At 32.7% G+C, this 14480-nt stretch overlaps 1 protein-coding gene across 1 annotated transcript; it reads left to right on the forward strand.

Annotated features, from left to right (window-relative positions):
* The first annotated feature begins 787 nt into the window (after positions 1 to 787).
* Positions 788 to 2148, forward strand: TK1A (Thymidine kinase). The gene is made up of 4 exons (XM_007049212.3): positions 788 to 1053; positions 1171 to 1315; positions 1415 to 1536; positions 1646 to 2148. The coding sequence occupies exons 1-4, from the start codon at positions 926 to 928 to the stop codon at positions 1932 to 1934; spliced, it is 684 nt and encodes a 227-aa protein (XP_007049274.3). The 5' UTR covers positions 788 to 925; the 3' UTR covers positions 1935 to 2148.
* The last annotated feature ends 12332 nt before the right edge of the window (positions 2149 to 14480 follow it).

Genomic DNA, 14480 nt, shown 5'->3' on the forward strand with positions numbered 1-14480 from the left:
TGTATATAGAAGTTATACTCTGATAATGCATCAAATATCAATCCGAATTTAAATTAGTTTACTCATATGATAATTCCTTATAATTTTCGTTTTATCAACAGAATATGCATCAAGTATATATAGTTACTAGTTTTCGATCCATGAAAAGCACAAGAACTACAAATTTAATATGACATCGAATATATAAACATAAATATCATTCCTACATATAGGAGTATATGATTTGTAATTAATTTGTAATGAATATAATTTTTAACAAGATACAAAAAAAAAAAATATGAAAGCAAGTTAAAGGTTTACATAACAATTTATTTTATAAAAAAAGTTAAGATTAAATTTTTTTAAAATTATTAAAAAAATGATGAAATAACATTGTATGGTTAGATATACTTTTCTAGCATAAGGCTTAATTGGCCCCCTAATTTTGATTGGAGTTCCTTGATAATGCGGTGCGCACCCATTTAAAGTTTGAACCAAGTAAGGCGGATAAATAAATTACTAAAAGTAGAAAGAAAAAAGGATAACCGTTCCCCGTTTCCCTCCATCGTTCATTTTAAACCAGAGTAAAACACCAATTAAGAAAGACAAACTAACGAGGGACCCACGGAAAAAGGCAACCAGATAAGTTGGTTGAAGTGGCATCCTCAAAACCTTCCGTCACCTATAGGCTCACGAAAACTCTGTACTACCTACTCTAATCAAATTCGCTCCACCTCAAATGCGTCTCTCCTTCCCTCCCAAATCCAAATTACCCTCCAAAATTTCCGAATTATTTCAATTTAATATTTCCAGATATGCCTATTTAACTGTACTTTGAAGCTGAAGCTGAAGCTTTGCTCCAAAAAGAACCCAACATCTCCTCATATTTTCTCAAAGTTTACCCGATTCCATAGCCTCTTTCAACCCTCCGATTTCTCTGAACTCAATGGATCGTGTGGGATCCTCCCATTCCCAACGTGTTTCCGGCGAGGTCCACGTCATCATCGGACCCATGTTCGCCGGCAAGACCACCTGTCTCCTCCGTCGGATCATGTTCGAAGGCAACAACGGCCGGTGCTTTCCTAATTTCTTATGTCATTATAATTTTCTTTTTTAGTTCCCATCTGTTGGGATCTTGGTGGCTTGACATTTCGTAACCTAATTTGCATTCTTTCTGTAACTTTATTGTAGAAATATTGCACTGATAAAATCAAGCAAGGATACGAGGTACGCTACTGATTCAGTGGTAACTCACGATGGTGTGAAATTCCCATGTTGGGCTTCGTCGGATCTCATGTCGTTTCGACAGAAGCTCGGGGAAGATGCTTATGAAAAGGTAATTTCCATTTCTTTTGTTTATACTTTTAGACTGACACAGTTATAGATGTCAATTTTGTTTAACATTTTACAATATTGTTGTGTGTGTTTGTGGCAGCTGGATGTAATTGGTATAGACGAGGCCCAGTTTTTCGAAGATCTGTATGATTTCTGCTGCGAAGCTGCCGACCAAGATGGCAAAACTGTAATTGTTGCCGGCTTAGATGGGGATTATTTGAGGTCAACCTTTACAATACCCCTTCTTCTATTTCTTTTTTGCAAGAGTGTTATGATTTGGTAGGGGACACAAATTTTTATTTGTATAGTAATTATTTGATTTGATAAGCAGAAGGAGCTTTGGGTCAGTGCTGGACATAATTCCTTTGGCAGATACCATAACAAAGTTGACAGCAAGATGTGAAGTGTGTGGGAAAAGGGCGTTTTTCACATTCAGGAAAACAGAGGAGACCAAGACAGAATTGATTGGGGGAGCAGATCTTTACATGCCTGTTTGTCGACAGCATTATGTCAATGGACAAACCGTTGTAGAAGCTGCCAGGACGGTGCTTGAATCAAGAAAACTTCATCATCAGACTGACTCATCATCTCAAGTTGAAGCAGCTGTTTCAGCTCTTTAATCACATTCTTATGACAAGAGTGCATTCATCTAAGTCATCCGGAAAAAAAAATTTTGGGGTGGTCTTGTTGTTTTAGTTTAGTTTAATGCCCTTTCTTTTTTTATTTTAACTTGTATGTGACCCGTGCATTGCTGTGGGGTCAACATTTTTTTTTTATTAGCCTGAGCAAATAATGTTTAAACTTTTGGAAAATATTTATATTTGTTTTTGTTTATATACATCTTAATATTAATGTAATCAAATTTTGTTATTAATGATAGTTTTGATTGAGAAAAAAAATTAAAAAGAAAAATATGATATGTACTAATAAAGTGCATAATTGAAATATTTTACATAGTAATAGGAATATTTAAATTAATTAACCATATTTACATTGACTTTCAGAATATTCATATTTTTCATGAATCTTAATGGATGTTATTATTCACATTCTAGCAAAATCTATCAAAGTTCTAATTAATAAATTTTAACAATAATGGTGTATAAAAAAATCAAATGATAATTAAAAATGAATTTAGTATACATTAAAAAAAAACATATGATTCATGTTGTATAACTTTATATTCAACATTTGAAATCATTAAATAGAGAAAAAATAATTATACACAAATAATTCTAAATAAGAAAAATGTGGCAGAATTACTTTATTGAGAAGTGTTCTTAATTCTATGTCTCTTTATTTATTACAAGTCTTTAAACATCCTCACTGTGTTATTGAGAAACTTGAAAGGATGTTTAATAGTTTTTTATGAGATGATGATTCTTCTTCTAAGTATATACACTAGTCGTCATGGCATAAAGTGCGCTTTCCTTCTAATGAAGGTGGCCTTGATATTAGAAGCTTATCAGATACATTCGAGGCCTTCAATTATAAATTATGGTGAAGGTTTCGAACTTCAAAAAGTTTATGGGCTAATTTCATGCATACTAAATATTATCGAGGACAAATACTTCTGCAAGTTGTCATAAAATTCATGATTCTTCTTTATGGAAACGTTTGAAGCAGAACGGATCTTCGGTAGAGACAGAAATTAAATGGAAGATTGGCAGAGGTAATCTATATTTCTGACATGATTGTTGGATGGGGAATTGACCCTAGATCATTTTATTTCCATCACATTCGGCTTCCATGCTTGAAGTCCATTATTTTTTCCAATAATGATACTTGGAGTATGTTAGATTAATAAGCTTAATATGAGTAAGTCCAAGAGGGGGTGAATTGGATTGTTTTGAAAATTTTGAAAACCCTTTTAATTTTTAAGAAAATAAAATCGCATTTTCAATTCAAATTTTCAATTTGAAGATAAACAAATTAATTGACTTCTTGATCAATGAAAGAAATTTGAACTTCAAGTAAAAGAAAAATAGAAAAGTCAACACAAGTGTTTTATAAAGGTTTGGCCTTCTTACTTACATCTTCTCCCTTAGATTCACTAAAGAGTTTAAAATCACTATTTGATTAAGATTCAATACAATGCCTTTTTAGGGTTAAAGCATAACCACTCTACCTTTTTTATTGGTTAAGGTATAACCACTTAAGCAAATACAATGAGAGGAATAAAAAGTGCAGCAAGTATGACTCTTAAAAGCTAGATAGAAAATTTGGTATAATGTTTAAATGGAAAGATGAGAGCTCAATAAATGTTTGACTAGAAGACTTTTAGAATTAAAGAGGAGTACAATGAATCTTGGCTAATTCTTCTCTCTTGAGCTGTGTTTCCAAGCCTTCTAACTTTCATAAATGTTGAAAAAGCTTATGTTTATAGTTGTTGAGGCTTCAAGGGTAGTTGGGACTGCATTTATTGTGAAAGTAGCCGTTCTTCTCTTCATTCAAGGCTCCAACAGTCATCTTGTATCGATACATTTGAACTTGCTTGCAAGGGTTTAGACGTTCTGCTTAAAATGTATCGATACTTTTGAGACAGCAAGCACTTCTGTTGAAAATGTATCAATACATTTGTGAGATGTATCGATACTTTTAAGTTAGTAAGTATTCTGTCTCAATTCTATCGATACAGTTGAGAATATAGCGATAGATTGAGTTTGACTTTTGAATTTTGACTTTGCTGAAGAACATGTATCGATAGATGTTGGAACTATCGATACATAAAGAATATGTATCAATAGATTTGGACCAAAATGCCTTTTTTAGAGCTTTTTTCATTTCTTTTCTTTTTCAAACTTACTTGACATTGTTTGGGGATGTGAGAGCTTTGATCCTTTATAAGTTGAATAAATTTTGGTCATTTCTTTTTGTCATTTCAAAACATAAAATTGATTAATCTAACAATTTCTCCCTTTTTGATATAACAAAACAAATGAGCAAAATTTTAAAACTTTGATTTGCCAGAATTTTTAAGATATGAGAATTATTTTTTTTGTTTATTTTAGGTCCTCCTTCTCAATTTATGCTCCACCTTAACTTAAGGTCTCATATGAAAGATAATTAATAGTATATGATTTAAAAATTTGGTCTCCAATCTCCCCCTTTTTGTTATATCAAAAAAAATATATGGAGAGAAATATATAAAACGCAACATGAGGGAAAAAGGAATGGTAGACAACATTGGAGCACAATAATAGAAAACAACCACACCAAGGTAAACAAGTTACGAACCAAAAAGAAATAAACAACTGTTCATAAGCAACATAAACCCTAAACCAAGGTACATACCAAAATTGGTCGTTGAAGACCATATAACATCAGTAAATGAAATTCGAAATAAACTATAATGAATAGTTAAAAATCAACAAGTTTGCAATAATGATCATGAAAAGAATATGCTTATCGAATCTAACAAAGGCAGGGAAAGGGAAAAAGGTAGCAAATGTCCCATAGGATGTACTCAAGTAGGTAGTGGAAGTTGAGCCTGGAATGCGGTGAACTACTCCTCAAGTAGCTGCTGGTGATGAAGGAGCTCCCTGTTATGAGTTTATAAGGCATCCAACTTGTGAATTGCACGGGCATCCATAGATTCCATGAAAGATAACAATTGAGACTAGGCTTACTCATTATCAAGGGCGATGGGTAGCTAGGACCTACACTAGAGTGAGCACTCGGACTGGCACTATGGGTGACACTAGGCTCAACAAAGGTGTCTTCATGATCCTTATCTCTAGCAAACTCAGGGTCATTCACTGTTTCTTTGTAGACCTAAGAGTTATTGACATACACGAAGCCAAGCTTATTGATGGCATGCTCATTAATCTTTGTGTACACTGCATGCTGCTTAAGCGGATCACACCTAGTGCAGATGCCCATGAAGTCGATGATATCTCTAATTACTATGTCACACAGAAGAGTCTTCCTAGATTTGTTGATGATTTTTAACATGTCACTAAGGATAAACTTAGCAATGTTGACACATTGATTTGTTTTGATCCGATACAAAAACCAAAAGTCCTCACTTTTGATAGTGGAGTAATTTGCACCGTGAAAACGAAGAATGTAAGACACGATGAGATGGATGATGCGATCATAAAAGGAAAGGTGTTTGACACTAGTCATGTTTTCTCACTAGTGGAAAGATAGGTGTAGACGATGGATAAAACCTCTTGTGACAGGACCCCCTTAACATAAGTAAGTCACCTTGATGGATTTCTAGATCAAGGATAGTATTTAATGTGTGCTCAGCAACTATAATTCGATTGCCCATAACAGAAGTGCAGAACCTATCAGTGTGCTTTATAGGTTCACTATCTTCATTATCTTGAAATTTTGTAGGGGTATTGAAATAAGAGACTCGAAAAAGGTCGGCATAGCAAGTGTGGTTCATGGATAGATAATTGAGCCAATCTAATTCCTAAAAGTTATCTATATACGAAAAATTAATGAGTGCAAAGGTAATTGAAGTTAATTACCTAACTCGGCTTGACATTGTGCTTGGCAAAATCCTTGTCAAATTGTCGCTCAAGGATGGATGGGAGAAATTCCTCTTGAAGGAGTGGTTATCGGAGCGCGGGCTGGCTGTGGTGGAGGTTGGGAGGAAGGAGTTGCCATTAGAGGTGGAAGCCTTACTGTGATTGACGGTGGATTTTGTGCGTTTTGGATGAGAGGCCATTTGAGAAAAAGTTTAGAAAGAATTAATCAGTGGAAGTTGTTGTTGGGGCTTGAGAGACAAGTTCATTTGACCAATTTGGTCGAAAATGTAGCCAATGTCGAGAATTGAATGAAATGAGAGTTAGTGTTGTGAAATTAAGAGTTTTGGATTTTGGGTGAAATGGAATGATTTTTTAAGAGAAATGATTGTTTGAAATGATAAAAGAAGGGTAGAAATAGTTTAATCGGTGTAAATATCAATGAAAAACAAAAAGAGGTTTGAGAGTTTAGAGAAATTGGAAAGTGGAGACCGAAGAATGAGGTGAAAATGAGTCGTTGGACTCTGAAAACCCTACGATGTATCGATACATGGATACATGTATTGATATATTCGAGGTAGAATGTTTTATTTTTGGGTACTAAACGAAATGTATCGATACATTTAGAGTGTATCGATACGTGTTCTTGAATGTATCGATATATATGCATATGTATCGATACATTTGACACAGGATTTTAATGTTGGCTACTGAGCGAAATGTATCAATGTAATGGAGAAATGTATTCATGTATTGATACATGGGGTCATGTATTGATACATAAGCCTTTATAACCTTGAACAAGATGATTTTGACTTTAAAAAATCTGTGATTTGGTCTAAACACTTGGTATAACCAAAATAACATGAGTTTTTGAGTTGAAAATATTTAAAAATAGGTTTGGAACTTGTGTAGGTGAAATTTGAATAGAAAATTGAGAATTTTTTAAATGAAATCTTGGTTCACTCAACAAATCTCCCACAAACTTTAATAATTAGATGGCCATGGCATGAATGCATGGAAATGTCATGAATAAGCATATTTATTAATGCCAAGAATCATTGAAACATTTTTGCATGAAGCCATTTCAAACAAGAATACAACCAATCATCATGCATGATACCAAGAATGAATTTAGACATAAATACAACCACTCATCAGAGGTAGCCACTAGCTAGCTTTTTTTGTTAGGTTTATCAAACCTAGTTCACTTCTAATCTTGCAAAATTGTTCTTTATCAAGCGCTTTTGTAAAGATATTAGCCAATTGATCTTTTATACCTACATATACTCAAGGATAACATCTCCTTTTTAAACATGATCTTTAATGAAGTGATGCCTTATGTCTATGTGTTTAGTCATAAAATGATGGATAGGATTCCTTGTGAGATTTATCGCACTAGTGTTATCACATTTTATGGGAATTCTTTCTTTAACTAGTCTATAATCTTCTAATTGTTGTTTCATCCATAACACTTGAGCACAACAACTTCTGACAGCTACATATTCGGCTTCAGTAGTGGATTGAGCTACATTTATTTGTTTATTTGAAAACCATGAGATCAACATTCTACTTAAAAATTGACATGTATCGATGTGCTCTTTCTATCTATCTTACATCCACCAAAATTGGCATCCAAGTATGAGTGGAGATCAAAAGTGGAACTCTTTGGATACCATATTCCTAGATTATATGTGTTTTTTAAATATTTGAAAATTCTTTTGACAGTACTTAAGTGTGATTCTTTAAGAAACGATTGAAACCTAGCATAAAGACCTATACTAAAGTTTATAACCGGTTTACTAGCAATGAGATAAAGTAAGGAACCAATCATGGATCTATGGAGCTATTGGTTAACGAACGTACCTTTTTCATCATTGTCAAGCATGGTTGAAGTACTCATTGATGTGTGATACGTTATTGAGCTGTTCATACCAAACTTCTTAAGCATATCTTTTGTGCATTTGGCTTGACATATGAATGTGCCCTCTTCTTTTTGTTTAATTTGTAGTCTAAGGAAGTAATTTAGTTCACCCATCATACTCATTTCAAATTCTCCTTGCATAGTTTTAGCGAACTCTTGACAAATCTCATTAATAACATCAAAAAAAATATCATCAACATAAACTTGCACAATTAAAATGTCTTTGCCTTTGTTTTTGATGAAAAGAGTTTTATCAATTTTTCCTCTATTAAATTCATTTTTGATTAAGAATTTTGATAAAGTTTCATACCAAGCTCTAAGGGCTTGTTTTAATCCATATAATGTTTTTTTAATCTAAAGACATGATTTGGAAAACTTAGGCTTTCAAAACCGGGTGGTTGTTCAACATACATTTCCTCATTGATCAACTCGTTTAGAAAGGCATTTTTAACACCCATTTGATAAAGTTTAAAGTTCATATAGCATGCAAAGGCTAATAACATTCTTATTGCTTCTAGTCTAGCTATTGGAACATAGGTTTCATCAAAATCTATATCTTTCTCTTGACTATATCCTTTGGCAACTAACCTAGCTTTGTTTCTAGTTAAGATTCCATTTTCATCCATTTTGTTTCTAAAAACTCATTTTCTACCAACAATTGGGTAATCATTTGGTCTAAGAACTAGTCCCCACACTTGACATCTTTCAAATTGATTCAATTATTCTTGCATGGCTAATATCCAATAGTCATCATCTAAATCTTCATCAGATTGATGAGATAAAAGCAACATATTCAAAAAAATTTTGAACTTTAGACCTAGTCTAACCCTTGATTAAGATCACTAATGATTTTGCTTTCATCAACTTCTCTTCTTACCATTGAATGGCTAGGCTCACTTTCTTCAATTATTGGTTCAATGATTTGCTCTTCTTTTTGTGATGTCTCTTTATTTACTTTGGATCCTTCAATGTTGAGATCAAGCCTTTCAACTTGTTCTTTGAAGGATACCTTTATCATCATCTTCATGTTCCTTTTTAGAAGGAGGGATAAAATCATCAAACACAGATGAATAGATTCTTCAACAACTAATGAATAGATTCTTCAACAACTAATGTTCTCTTGTTGAATATTTTATATGCTTTAGACGTCAAGGAATATCCTAGAAAGATTCTTTCATCACTTTTAGCATCAAATTTATCTAGATTATCCTTCCCATTGTTTAAGACATAGCATTTGCAACCAAATGGATGAAAGTAATTTATATTAGCTTTCTTTCCTTTGTAAAGTTCATAGGGAGTCTTCTTTAAGATTGTCGAAGCATTGTTCTATGTATGATATAGCAAGAGGTATTGAAAGCTTCAACCCAAAAGTATCTAGATAAGTTGTTTTCATATAGCATAGTTTTAACTATTTCTTCTAAAGTCCTATTTTTTCTTTCCACTACTCCATTTTGTTGTGGTGTCTTAGGAGCTGAAAAATTGTGACTATATCCATTTTCATCATAAAGTTGTTCAAAACCTAGGTTTTAAAATTCTTTTCCATGAACACTTCTAACATTTGTTATCTTATATCATTTTTCATTTTCAACTTTTTTGCAAAAGGAAGTAAAGATTTTTAAAGCTTTATCCTTGTGTGCAAAAAAGAAAACCTAAGAGAATCTTGTATAGTCATCCACAACTACTAAGCCATCATTCTTTCCACCTAAACTAATGGTCTTAGTTGGTCTAAAAAGATCTATGTGGAGTAATTGCAAGGCTCTAATGGTGGTTACATCCTTTTTAGATTTAAATGAGCTTCTCCTATGTTTGCCTTTGGCACAAGCATCACAAAGTTGATTATTTTCAAAATTTAGCTTGGGAGTCTTATTACAAGATCTAGAGAATGTAGTTTTGAAATTGTGTTCATGCTAGCATGTCTTAGTTTTCGATGCCATAACCAATTATCCTCATTCTTTTTAGCCATGAAACATACATCGTTAGAAGATAAATCATCTAAGAAAACAACATATGTGTTGCCTTGTCTATTACCAACAAATAGAGTTTTATTTATTTTAATGTCGACAACATGGCACATTAATCATTCAAAGATGACTCTAAGGCCTTTATCACAAAGCTGACTCACACTTAACAAATTATGTTTAAGGTCATCTATAAATAGAACAATTTCAATTTGAGAGAAAGAATTTTTTTTAATTGTGCCAGTACCTTCATGTGCCCTTTTGAGTTGTCACCAAAGGTTACATTTCCTTCTTTCTTTGATCTTAATTCCTTGAAGAACTCTTTAGCTTCAGTCATGTGTCTAGAGCACCCACTCGAGATACCACTTCCCTTTTTCTTGTGCTCTTGACTTCAAGCAAATGAGCTCTTCCTACAAAAATAAAATCAAATATTGACTTTAGTACCAAAATTTTCTTGGGTCCATATATGTTAGTGTCTTGGGTTCCCTTTGAAACCCACTCCAATTTTGCCACCTTACCATGTGGAGGCTTTGTTCATTTTGGAACCCATATATTTTTTATTTTTTCCCTCTAGATGTAGTAATTCTCAAAAGACAAGTGTAAATAAAGTGTCTTACTTTATGACAATAAATGCATTTGATGAAAGATACAAATTTTACATTTTGTTTAACAAAGAAAGTTTTAAAATGAGTTTCTTTTGAGTCCCATCATAGGCAATTCCTTCTTTATTAAAGAACGTTTTTTGTGTCTCTAACATATCATTTAATTTTTGTTGGCTCATGTTAAATTTCAAGAATGTAGCATGCAAATTCTCATTCTTCCTTTTAGGTCATCTCTCTCAATTTTCAAGTTTTTAACTACGATTTCTAATTCTACTTTTGCCATGATTAATAGCTCATTTTTTACTTTAAGCTTGGATATGATGTTTTTGTATTTCAATGCCTTTTCTTCAAATTCAAATACTAAGTCATCATATGCATCTTGTAATTCATTAAAGAAGTATGAGTCTTGATCTAAGGTGTATGAATTTGAGTCATGAAAAGTAAAACATACCTTGGAATCCTTAAGTGCCATGAAGCAAAGATTGGCTACTTCGTCTTCTTTATCTTGAGAGTTGTCACTATCACTCCAAGTGGCCACCATGGCATTTTTCTTGAAGCTCTTTGAGGCACTCTTCTTATTTGGGCATTCATATTTAGTTTGTCTTGTTTTTTTGCACTCATAGTATATTACGTAATCTTTGTTATGTTCCCCTTTTGGCATATCTGTTCTAAGAGGTCTCCTACCCCCATAGTTTTTTCTCATAAATTTATTGAATCTTTTGGTTAGCATGGCTAAGTCCTCATGTTTCTCACTCTTATCTTTTATGTTTCTCTCATCTTCTTTGATTTTGGATTTTGAGGCTATTTTTTTCTTTTTATTATCCTCATTCTTTTCATCATCTAGAACATTCTCATGTTTTATTGTCATCTTATATATAAGTGAGGATCCTATAAGTTCCTCTTATACATTTGATTTATGGTATCATTTTCTTTCATCCTAAATAGTTCATAATCATGTGTGAGAAGTTCTATTTTGGATTCCTTTAACCTGATTTGTTCCCTTATATGTTGTTTCTAAAGTATTCTAAATTTGTTTGGCAGTTTCACATATAGATACTCTATTAAATTCACTAGCACTTGGAGAACAAATGAGTGTATTGAATGCCTTGCAATTTGTTGGTATTAACTTCTTTTCTTTCTCATTCCATTCTTTTCTGGTTTTCATAATTGTTTTTCCATCTACTTCCTTAATGGGGAGATAGAGACCATCTAAGATAACATTCCAAACATCAAGATCAACCAATTGAAGGAACATCTCCATTCTTTTCTTCCAACAAGGATAGTTTGTACTTGCGAAGAATGGAGATCTTTGAGTTGAATGCCCTTCATTAAGAACAGCAAAAGTGGAATTCATTTTGATAAGTTGAGTTTTGCTTTTCAAATCATTCAAGGCTGTTAGATCTGTAGAATTGAGCCCTTGCTCTGATACAATTGTTAGATTAATAAGCTCAATATGAATAAATCCAAGAGGGAAGTGAATTAGATTATTTTAAAAATTTTGAAGACCCTTTTAATTTTTAAGAAAATGAAATCCCTTTTTCAATTCACATGTTCAATTTGAAGATAAACAAATTAATTGACCTCTTAGTCAATGAAAGAAATTTGAACTTCAAGTAAAAGGAAAAACAGAAAGGTTGACACAAATGTTTTATAAAGGTTTGGCCTTCTTGCCCACGTCCTATCCCTTAGGTTCACTAAGGAGTTTAAAATCACTATTTGATCAAGATTCAATACAATGTCTTTTGTGGATCAAGCATAACCATTCAATGCAATGCCTTTTTAGGGTTGAAGCATAACCACTCTACATTCTCTATTAGTTAAGGTATAACCACTTAAGCAAACACAATGAGAGGAATAAAAGGACAACAAGTATGCCTCTTAAAGGCTAGATAAAAAATTTGGTACAGTGTTTCAATGGAAAAATGAGAGCTCAATAAATGCTTGACTAGAAGACTTTTAGAATTAAAAGGAGTACAATGAATCTTGGCTAATTCTTCTCTCTTGAGTTGTGTTTTCAAGTCTTTTAACCTTCATAAATGCTAAGAAGCTTGTATTTGTAGTTGCTGAGGCTTCAAGGGTAGTTGGGAGTGCATTTATTGTGAAAGTACCTGTTCTTGTCTTTATTCAAGGCTGCAAAGGTCATCTTGTGTTGATACATATGCGAATGTATCGATACATTACTTTTTATGTTTGAATTCCCGTTAAGATGTATCAATATATTTGTGCATGTTTCAATACATTCGAACTTGCTTGCAAGGGTTTAGACATTTTGCATAAAATGTGTCATATATTTATGTGTCAATACTTTTAAGACGGCAAACACTTTTGTTGAAAATGTATCAATATATTTGTGAGATGTATCTATACTTTTAAGATAGTAAGCATTATGTCTCAATTCTATTGATACAATTGAGAATGTATTGATAGATTGAATTTAACTTTTGAATTTTGACTCTACTGAAGAACATGTATCGATTTCAACATCTATCGATACTTATCCAAATGTATCAATACATGAAGAACATGTATCGATAGATTTTGACTATAATACATTTTTTAGATCCTTTTTGAAGCTTACTTGACATTGTATGGGGATGTGAGAGCTTTGATCCCCTATAAGTTGAATAAATTTTGGTAATTTCTTTTTGTCATTTCAAAACATTAAATTGATTAATCTATCAATAAAGTATAGAGAAATTGCAATACTATCTCCCTGATGATTTGATTGAGCAAATTCTTCAAGTTCCAATTAAGCTTGATGGTGATGATGTAGCATTTTGGGCTCCTTCTCCTATTGGTGCATTTACAACTAAAAGTGCATGGGAGAAAATTCACCAGACACAATCTATGAGTCCTATTCTTGTTGATGTCCAATTGAAGAAGAAAGGATTTAACTTGGCTTCTGGGTGCCAATGTTGTCATGTGGAGGAAACTTTGTTGCATTTTTTTGGCGGGGTTTAGTCGTAAGAAAGATTTGGAACTATTTTGCTCGTTTGTTTCAAATAACTATTATGCAACCTATTAGTATTGTGCAAATCCTATGAGCATGGCATTATTCGGGAGACTATACTAAAGAAGGGGCATTTCAACTACTTTTGTCCATGTTCATTTACTGGTACTTGTGGGTGGAGCGCAATGATGCAAAACATAGGCAAGTAGGTTTCTATCCTCATAGATTTATATGGAGAATAATGAGACTTTTGACTTGACTTCATAAAGGTAAGTTATTGGAGATTCGACAATGGAAAGGAGATAAACAAATTGCTCAATTATAGGGCTTTGAATTTTCAAGCATCAAAGGCCTTTCTTCTTTAATTGTTAGATGACTAGAACTGAAACTCAATGAGTTTAAGTTGAATGTTGATGGCAGTTTAAAGGATGACTTTCAGAATGTAGCAAGAGGAGGTCGTGTACGCGATAGCACAAGTAAGATGATATTTGGCTTCTCAGAAAATTTTGGCCCTCTTCATTCTCTAAAAGCCAAATTATTAGCTTTAGATAAAGGATTGAAATTATGTTCTACATGTAATATTACTAATCTATGGATTGAGATGGATGCGACACTTGTTGTGCAAATGATACAAGATAGGAGTCTTGGTTTAGCTGATACTTGTTATGTATTAGCATCAATTAGAAAGTGCTTGCAGATAATTACTTTTCGAATTTCCCACATTCATCGAGAAGGTAATAGAGCTATAGATTTGTTATTTAAGAGATGGCATCTTCATCATGGGTTTAACATGTTTCATCAAGCAGAGCATGAGTACAAAGGAATTTTACAACTTGATAGATTTAGTGTTCCTTATGTTCGGCTTAGGCATGTATAAATGAGTAGCACTCCTTATTTTATTTTCCTTAGTCACTTTAGCTAATTTATCATGTACTTATTATACTAAGGAAGTAGTACTTCCTTTCAAATTTTTTCATACTCCATCACTTGTACTTCTAAAGGTAAGGAACATGTTGCCCTTTCCTAGGTATTTGGTGGTATTTAATTAATAAAACTTTAACAGGAAATTAGCCCTAAGAGTTATTCTAGCATAAAAAAAAAAACTAGTTTCTCTTGCATGGATATAATTCTGGTGTAAAAGCATTATTCATTTTCTAATATCCTTATATGTATACAAAAAATAAATAAAATTATTCATGTTTATTGATGCTACTTTTTTATTTTAAAATTTCATAGGTTAAAAAGTAGATGAAA

This window comes from Theobroma cacao, chromosome 1 (assembly GCF_053813885.1).
Source record: "Theobroma cacao isolate CCN51 chromosome 1, ASM5381388v1, whole genome shotgun sequence".
Lineage (NCBI taxonomy): Eukaryota > Viridiplantae > Streptophyta > Magnoliopsida > Malvales > Malvaceae > Theobroma > Theobroma cacao.